The sequence below is a fragment of the Cavia porcellus genome, unplaced genomic scaffold (assembly GCF_034190915.1).
Source record: "Cavia porcellus strain 051 isolate PalLab524CR breed Dunkin Hartley unplaced genomic scaffold, mCavPor4.1 scaffold_1, whole genome shotgun sequence".
Lineage (NCBI taxonomy): Eukaryota > Metazoa > Chordata > Mammalia > Rodentia > Caviidae > Cavia > Cavia porcellus.
In genome coordinates this window covers 142,778,779-142,788,439 of record NW_026947484.1, presented here as the reverse complement: position 1 = coordinate 142,788,439, position 9,661 = coordinate 142,778,779, and the positions used below count along the sequence as shown (strand labels likewise).

Here is a 9,661-nt window from a genome sequence, read left to right as displayed (position 1 = left end):
ATACGCTTTATAGAAGAAATGCATTTAACTTGTAAGTGGTTCGTAGACTGAAAGGCAAAGGAGAGGGAACAATGTTCCATGTGACATGGAACCAGAAAGGAGTAAGGAGTAGCTTGCCCATCAGCTGCAGACTGGATAAGAAAGCCATGACACTTTTATACAACGGAAATCTACTCAGGTATAAAGAAAAGTAACCTTGAGGCTCTTATAGATAAATGGATACAACTTGAGGTCACGCTCATGGATGAAATGGATCAGAGTCACATAGCATGTTGTCTCCCTAGTATAAACTAAAGGGAATTAATGGGATCCAAATTGCACAATATATCCTATGAAAGTGAAAGTGGTGGATGTGTCTAAACAGAGAAGGCAGTGGCCATTGTTAACTATTATCATGAGTTGAAACCCATATTGTTTTTATTGTTCTGTCTAGTTTGGTTTTAATCTGTTTCAGTTTATCTAATCTCATTATATTTAATGGCATGGACAGCTATTTCAAAGATAACAATATATTATGGTAGCCATTATTGATTTCCTGTTAGCTTGATTTGAAGCCCTGTATTGCTTTTATTGGTTTTTTTGACAGATTTTATTTGATTTTGTTTTGTTTTATTGTATCATGTCTGATGGTATAGTCAACTACTTTAAAGATAGCAAGAATCACCATGGTACCCATTAAGGTTTTATTATTATCTTGTTTGGAAGTCCTGAGCTGTTTCCATTGTTTTTATTGATTTTATTTCTGTGTTATTTTGTTTGATTCTATTATGCCTGATGATATGGGCCATTCTTTTGAAGGTAACAAGAGGCATCATGGTAGCCATTACTGATTTCCTTGTATTTTTGTTTCAAAGTCATGTACCATGTTCATCATTTTGTTTTGATTGATTCTATTCTGTTTTATTTCATTTGGTTTTATTCTCTTCCAAAAAAAGAATGGGAAGAAAAAAGAGTTGATTCTTTGAAAGATAAAATAAACTGAGAAACTGCTAGCCACCTTTACCCTCAAAAAGGGAAAGGAGGGCTGGTGATTTAGCTCAGCGGCATAAGCACCTGCCTTGCAAGCAGGCCGTTGTGAGTTCGATCCCCGGTACCGATTAAAAAAAAAAAAAGATAAAACAAAAAAAAAAAAAAGGGAAAGGAAAGACTCAAATAGATCAATTAGAAATGAAAAGCGTGAAATCACAACAGACCCGTCAGAAAGCAATAAGAACCGTGGGAGCAATGAAACCCAAAATGTGTAATAGTCATTGTACAAAAGAGAGGAAAAGAAAGTGCTCTAAACTATATAACTGCATGTATATTTAAGTGTATAAGATAGAAAATGATATCAGAGTTTTATTGGATCATTGAACAGAACTGTTTGCAGTATCATTGTTGGAATGTTCACTCTACAAGCTTTAATTTTGTGACTTGAACAATTATTTCTAAGATGGCAATATGTAATCCATTAACTAGTGATTTCCTACTGTGCATTTTTTTCTTCTGTAAATCTGTATAACTTGTACCCCTTCACTGTTTTTTTTTCTTTTCTCCTTAAATAAAAAAAAAGAAATCCAGATCATCCATACATACTTTGAGAACTTTATTCTAATAAGATGAAACATGTGGGAGAAATAGACAGATTCTTAGATACATATGAATTACAAAAACTGCATCAAGAAGGTCTCAAAAAAAAAAAACCATGGAATCAAGAAAATTGAAGATGTAATTAAAAATCTACCAACAATGAAAAGCCCAGGTACTGACAGATTCACTGCTGAATTCCACAAGAAACTTAGAGAAGACCTAATAACAATACTTCTCAAATTTTTAATGAAATTAAAGTTAAGAAATACAAATTTATTCCTAGAAGCAAGAAGGACACTGATACCAAAAGAAAGAAAAAAAAAGAAAAGGACTCAACTAAGAAAGAGACCTACAGACTAATCTCCCTAATGAACACAGAGATGCAAAAATCCTCAGGATACTGGCAAACAGAATGCAGCTTGTAATCTAAGAAGTTTTCACGTCATGACCAAATTGAATTCACCCCAAGGGATCCAACAACAGTTGAACATATATAAATCAATCAATGTAATACACTTTATTAACAGAACCAAAGACAAAAGTCCTATAATTATCTCAATAGATGCAGAAACAGCTTTTAACAAACTTCAGCACTCATTCATGATAATAATCTCACAGAAAATTGGAATAGATGGTCTTTATCTGTTAAAAGCCATCTGTTACAAGCCAACAGCCAACTTTACACTAAATGGACAAAAACAGAAAGGTTTCATTTTAAAATCAGGACCAAGACAAAGATGTCTACTGTCTCCACTCTTATTCAACATAGTCGTGGAAGTTGAGCCAGATCAACTAGAGAAGAGAAAGAAATGAGAGGAATAATAATAGGAAAGGAAGAAGCTAAATCATCATTGTTTGAAGATGGCATGTTACTCTACATAGAAGACCCCCAAAACCCCACCAAAAGACTGCTCGATTTTAATAAGTAAATTGAGTAGTGCAGCTGGATATAAGATCAACACTCAAAAATGGGTAGCATTCCTATACCAAATAATAAATTCACTGAGAAAGAAATTAGGAAACAATATTTTTCATAATAGCACTCCAAAAAATGAAATACCTAGGAATCAATCTAAAAAGAAGTAAAAGACCACTATATTGAAATCTGCAGTAATCTGAAAGGAGATTGAAGACGCTATCAGGAAATGGAAAGATATCACTTGATCTTGGGTGGCAAGAACCTATATGGGAAAGTGGCCACACTTCCAAAACCGTTTTACAGAGTCAATGTAATTCCAAGCAAAATTCCAACAACATATCTCATAGAATTGGAGAAAACCTAAAATTCATTTGGAAACAGAAGCAACCTAGAATAGCAAAGGCAATTCTGAGCAACAAAAGCAAGGGAGGGGTATGACAATCCCCAATTTGAAATTATACTGTAAGGCCACTGTGATAAAACAGCACACATACACACACACACACACACACACACACACACACACACACACAAGGATCCGTGGAACAGTTTAAAAAATGCAGAAACAACTCCAGACATACTCAGCCACCTTGTCTTTGACAAAAGTCCCAAACACATTCACTGAAAGATGGCCTCTTCAATAAACATGCAGGGAAAACTGATTTTACAGATGCTGAAGATTAAAATTGGAACCATATCTTTCACCATACACTCAAATAAATTCAAAATAGATGAAAGGTCTAAATATTCAAACAGAAACAACAAATTTTCTGGGAGAAAGGAAAGGTAAAACTCTTGAAGATATTGGTGTAGGCAAAGACTTTATGAATAAAATCTTAATTGCAGAAAGCTATCACAAAGAAACAACAACTGGATCTCATCTTATTGGGCTTTTCCACAGCAAGAGAAACCAACAGTCGAACTAAGACACAACCCAGAGTTTAAAAATATGTTTTCCAGCTGTTCCTCAATGGATTACTATCAAGAGCATATGAAGAACTCAAAAAAGTTAGACCTCCCAACCTTAAAGCCTCAATCCAAAAGTGGGCATCTGAGATGAATACATACTTCTCAGATGAAGATACACACAGACAATAAATATATGACAAAATGTTGAACATCACTGGTCATTTGAGAGATGCAAATTAAAACAACACTGAGATTTCACCTCATCCCAGAAAAAAATGCCTATTATCAATAAACTAGATAATAACAAATGCTGGTGAGGCTGTGGTGGAAAAAAAAAACTCTTCTCTATCATTGGTGGAATTATAGACTGGTACAACCACTGTAGAAAAAACTAGGACTCAAGACTCCATTTGACCCAACCATTCCCCTCCTGGGTATCTTCCCAAAGGAATTAAAACCATTTTACCACAGCAATATGTGAATAATTACATTTATAGCTGTAACATTTGTAATGGCCCAATCTTAGAAACAACCCAAGAACCTATCGACTGAGGAATTGTTAAAAAAGATACGGCATTTTTATACAATGGAGAACTCATCAGCCATAAAAAGGATTAACTGGAAACTTTCATAGGTAAATGGATGCAACTTGAGTCCATGCTCTTAAGTGAATAATGTGTAAATACTGAATTAATTCTCTGATGTGAGAAACTAAAAGTGTAAATAAGGACCCAAAAGTACAGTAGGTATTGTAAAATAGGAGGAAATATTCAAATGTGAAAGCAAACAAGGGTGAGGGGAAGGGGAAAGGAAAAAGAAGAGAAAAGCAAAAAAAATTTAGAGATGAAAACAAAGTTTTGTAAATGAGAGAAACAGAGGTTGAAAGGAGGGTAGGGGAATGGGGAGAAACAAGCAATATCATGTACAGTTACAAATTCTATATGATGAAGGTAATTATTATGTATATCTAAAATGTACCAATAAAATCTAATTTTAAAGCATATCAAATGATTGTTAACAAATCATTTTCTGTGGTAGAAAAAGAAAAATATTTGTCAAAACACTTGAGAAAAACATGATTGTGAATCTACTTTAAAGATTGTCATTATGTATAAATTCTCTTCATGATTCTTGTGAGCACCCTGATTTTTACTGGCCGTTTAATGCTGAACACTACTGTGTCTATATTAGCTGCATTTGCCCCCAGAGTCCTAGTTCTTTTTTCCACAATTCAAATTATATCATTAACTATTACCTTAACATTTGGAGGCTACAGATATTAACTTAAAAACAAAAACCATTTCATCCTTCCAGATCATAAATCTCATATTCCTCTTCCCCAACAATACTCATTCTCCCATCTCATCTTGATCAATTAATTGCATTTACTTTATTTTCAAATCAGCAGCTAGAATTTCAAAGGATGAAGTGGGCACTGCTATACTCTGTTGGTCGGCTTATAAAACCAGCTACCTGGCTTTGAATCTGGCTTCTACTTTTTATAAACCTGGGCAAATGACTAAATGTCTCTTAGTTTTATCATATGTAAAAAGGAGATAACAATGATGTCTACTCAAAGGTTATTATAAGAATGAAATGCAAAATGAATATGAATCACAACTTCAGTGTATAGTAAGCTCCCTACATATACATGCAGTGGTGAGGATAATGGTGGACAATGCCAACACTATCCAAAGGAAAAACATGTGTACATGTGTTTAGTCACCACTATCAATTCTAGCAGTGAGCCCTAGGGAAAGAGTAAGTTGAATGTTTAAAGGTATTGAAGTGTGCTAGTCATAACAGTAAAGAATCAGAAACAACCAGAAGGAGAGGTTTAATGAAATAAATTAAGGTACCTCCATAAAATGGAAAACTATACTGAGAAAATAGTAGGAGTCATAAATATCATCTTTTAATGTAAATTTCAGTGAGCTGAGGCATCTCTCTAGCACATCTTCAATTCTTTCCAGAGCTTCCTTGCTTTCTACTTGTATTGGGTAGCTATTGCTGTATAAAAACCTTATAATCTCAGTGACATATGTTATGGTTTGTGTTTAGATGTCCCCCAAAGCCTCATGCAGTCATGGAGGCAAGATTTTGGAGGCAGCTGAATCTAGTTTATGATTAATTCATTGTCTAGTGCTGGGATTATGGATGTGAGTACTGCATCCACTCTATGATGCGTAGTTTACATACGATATAAGACACAGAAAGAGTCTTCTCTAGCACTCCTCTATTTTAGCTCTTGTTGTTTTTTGCTGTCTTCCATCTCGCAGAACTGTTGCTTCTCTGCCACATCACCCCGCCTTAGATGCAGCAGATTATGGACTAAAACCTCCATGAATTGTGAGCTAAATAAACCCTTCATTTCTTAATTTTAGGCATTGGGTATTTTGTATCAATGATGAGAGAAAAGTAACCAAGACAGCATACAAATATTTTTCACCAGTTTCCAGGGCAGCTGATTCAGCTGTGCTTCAGGCTATGATGGTTGACAGTTTGAATGTTATCATTATAATCTTAGAATTGCAAAAGGGTAAGAGATAATAAGAGGAGACTACTACAACTAGTTCCAAATTCAAAATTAGCAGAGTGGTGTTTCCATTCACGTTTTATTAGCCAATAAACATCACATGGATGAGCTCCTGAAAGAGTTAGTTACCCTTTGCTTCTAAAGATATCATGTGGTCAGTGTACATTCAAAGCAATTAGAGCTAGTAAGTAGCTCTACAATTTTACTTATCAGTGTTTCCTCTCTGACAGGGAACTTGCTACCTAAGGTTCTTAGGGTTCCTGAGTTCATCCCAGTTTCTGTTTAGCTCTCTTAACAGAATACCTAAAAGCTTCTTTATATCTTTAAAACTATGCCTCAGGAACACACTGGCATTGGTGATAGGAGACTTTCCTCCTGTAGTCTGACACCCACATCCGCTCATAGGTGATATGAGTAATTTTTCTTCACTACAGTAGCATATACATTAAACATTTAATTTCCTTGGATTTGGCCTAAGCAAGTTCTACAAGTTAATAATGTCTTTCAGGAAGATGGCTTTTTATCTTTTATGTATGTACGTACTTATACTTTATGTATACCTGTACTCCTCAGAGGAACAGAGGCTGGTTTTTGCGGGGAAGCTCTTGAGTTCAGTAACTCTTCAGAAGCTTCAGAGAGGCTGAGGTAGAGTTTTCAGGGTTTAGATTATCAAGCATTGACCAGATTTTGAACCAATTGTAAAAGTGGAATTTTTGTCATACTCAGGACCTAAGAAACAGACCAAATAAAGGGAAAATATAATCAGAACAGAATGTCATAAAAATTTAGTCCTTCTCTCTGGACTTTCAAAAGTCATAACACAAAAACCAGAGCTTCACACAGAGAGTGGTGCACCAAGGGAATATGAGAACAGAAAAAAACATGCTTTGAAAATTAGGCGCATATTTTCCAGTAAAGATACATGATGAATGTGGTCAAAAGAAGCAACTTCCTTCCTCTTTTCTAATCATTGCCCTGGGGCCTCATCACAACCTCTTTCACACTACAGGTTTTACTGCTCTCACCAGCTTGGAGGGAAGATGTGGCTTTTGACAGCTCTTCTCCTTTGGGGTAAGTTGAACTTAGGGAAGTGGTTAGAAGAAGACAAGCTTCACCAATGAGGAATTAAGATTTTTGTTTATTTGTTTTCCTTTGATATAATAGAAGTCATGAGCATGGACGCAACTGTATCTGGGCTTTGATGGTTCATTTTTTGGGTGCTTACTACATTAAAAGAATGTAAAGGGGAATCCAGAGTTAGCATCACATCTGAAAATCTCATATTAAAATAAAGCCTAATTGTGGGTAGGGTGCAGCTATGGTGGTAGAGCACTTGTTTGGAATGTGCCAGTCCCTGAGCTTTTCCCTGGGAAAAAAGGTAAATCAATGCCCATCAGTTCAGCTGATACTTGCTTTTGAGAAAGAAGGATAGAGAATCTCAAGAGACCTAAGGTACCCTTCTGTGTTTACATCAATTTCTATTCCCAACTTGCCTTTTGTCATTATTTCCTGCTGACAAACTGATGTTTCTATTCTCTGGTCTCTTGCAGTTCCAGTTGGTGGGCAAGTAGGTGAGTGACCTCCAGCCCAACTTCACTTGTACTGCCTTTCTACTCCCAAAGAATGAGCACCATTTACCTCAAGAAGAGGGTTTGGGGACAGGATAGATATGAGAAAGACTTGGAAATTATGTAAAATCCTCAGAGTGTGATTTTTACAAAATCCTTATTTTTAAGTTTTCTTGTTATCTAAGGTTTTCTGAATAAGTCCTGACTGCTCAACTCAACTCTGTATATACAACAACAGAGATTAGCCACACCTGCAGAAATGCAGAAGTAGCTCTGCTGGGTTTTCCAACACCCCCTAGACTAGTGCCCTCTGCAAGAGAGCCAAGCTGGTTTTTTCTTTGCAGAGAGAGCCAGGACCACATAGTGATATCTTCAAAGCGAGGCATTTCTAATGCAAAAGCCTCTGAGGGTCTATGTTTTACCCTTAGAGATAACACAGCATCAAGGACAAGGAAACTGGCCCACTCAGTTGTCCTGTCTTAAATGCTGCTTACACCTTTCCAACAGTGAGAATCATGTCAGTAATCCAATGTTCCTCCTCAAGAACCCAATAGTCCCAACACCCAGATTAAGATTTGATAACATAAACAGAGCTTTCTGAAGTAGGGCTTAGATGCTTTTAAAGATGTAAATTCTAATTTGTCTATCTTTTCAAATTAATATAAAAATGCATTTTTCTTTGTGTTTTCCATGAAACTTTACTAATCACTCAGAGCCTTCCTTTCACTCCACGTGTTGATTATTTGTTTCTTGTTTTTATTTCTGTTTTATACACAAGCAGACTTCATAAAGGCAGTGATCATCTTGCAGCCTCCGTATTTCAATATGTTCCGAGAAGAAAATGTAGCCTTGAGATGTGAGGGACCCCAGTTCCCTGGGCACAGCTCGGTACAGTGGCTCCTCAATGGAGCAACCATTCAGATCTCAACTCCCAGACACAGCATCACTGCAGCAAGTTTCAGTGACAGTGGTGAATACACGTGCCAGACAGGGCTCTCAGCACCAAGTGATCCTGTGCAACTGGAAATCCACGCAGGTGAATATGGCATGACTAGAAATCAAAATATTCCTTTGTGTGGATGCCAGATGTGTGTTTTTGTGTACCTGTGTGTATGTGTGTGTACAATGCTCAGCTCTAATAGACAGAGATACAGTGCTCTACAAGGTGAAAGTAAGTCAATATACTCCAGACATTACCCAAAGGTTCCCCCATTGTGAGCCCCCATTGAAGAGAGTAACTGGAGAAAAACTCAGACATGAGAATTTTATCATTATTTAAATGTATGCCTGGGTACAGTAAATAATAATTCAGACAAATGTATAAGGATGAACAATGAAGTCTCTAGCATTCCATGACCCTAGTCCTGAAGCTGCCTTCCACAGAAGCGAAACTGTTAGTATCTATTAGCTGTAAAAAACACTATGGTTGATAGAATATGGTACATCTGACACCTTTTGTCATATGAAAAGAAAGTCTCTATACTAATAGACATTTACTTTTATGGGTTTGCTATGCAACTACATCATGATTAACTTAACCATTCTGCTTGTTAGTAAATGTCTAAGATGTTTCCATTTCCCTACTTTTACAAGTAATACTGCCATAAAAATATCATACACATAGTCTGTACAATTTTAATAATATTTTAAACATGGAGTCATATCAGACTGTTACAAACAGAAACACAAACAAATTCATCACCCTCTTTAATCTATAATTCATTTTTATTTGTCAAGAGATGGAGACACAGTATTCTTAGGGCAAAATATTTTATTATTCTGGACAATATTTTAGATAGTTACAATTATTTAGTTAGTTAAAAGCAAGGAGCTCAGATGTCTTTGTAATTGATACTATGAGAGGTACTACATGATAGAGGCAGAATTAGATTAATGCAAACTCTGTTGCTTTTAGAGCAAATGTGGTTTAGCTAAGGAAATGTTGAGAATGTCCAGGGAAGAGGAGGTGTTTTTCGTGTCCATTAGGACTTTGGAAATAAGTTCTTAGTAATGCAAATGAGGAAAAGGTGAGGGTAGCTAATACAACAGTACCAATAAGAAATGTTGTTTATTTTGGGTGGAAGTATTCCATGGGTCAAATGACAAAATATAGTCTATGCCTGGGAAGAGCCCATTTTTTTCTTTGTATAAACTATAAAG

At 35.9% G+C, this 9,661-nt stretch overlaps 1 protein-coding gene across 2 annotated transcripts in view; it reads left to right on the top strand.

Moving 5' to 3' along the window:
- Positions 1–6,926: 6,926 nt before the first annotated feature.
- Positions 6,927–9,661, top strand: part of LOC134477824 (putative high affinity immunoglobulin gamma Fc receptor IB) — a 31,297-nt gene continuing 28,562 nt past the window's right edge. For both annotated transcript variants that reach the window (XM_063256975.1, XM_063256973.1), the window contains exons 1-3: positions 6,927–7,004; positions 7,484–7,504; positions 8,283–8,537. In XM_063256975.1, the coding sequence (XP_063113045.1) occupies positions 6,974–7,004; positions 7,484–7,504; positions 8,283–8,537 (307 nt within the window). In that variant the 5' untranslated portion in view covers positions 6,927–6,973. The remainder of the gene's footprint in view (positions 7,005–7,483; positions 7,505–8,282; positions 8,538–9,661) is intronic.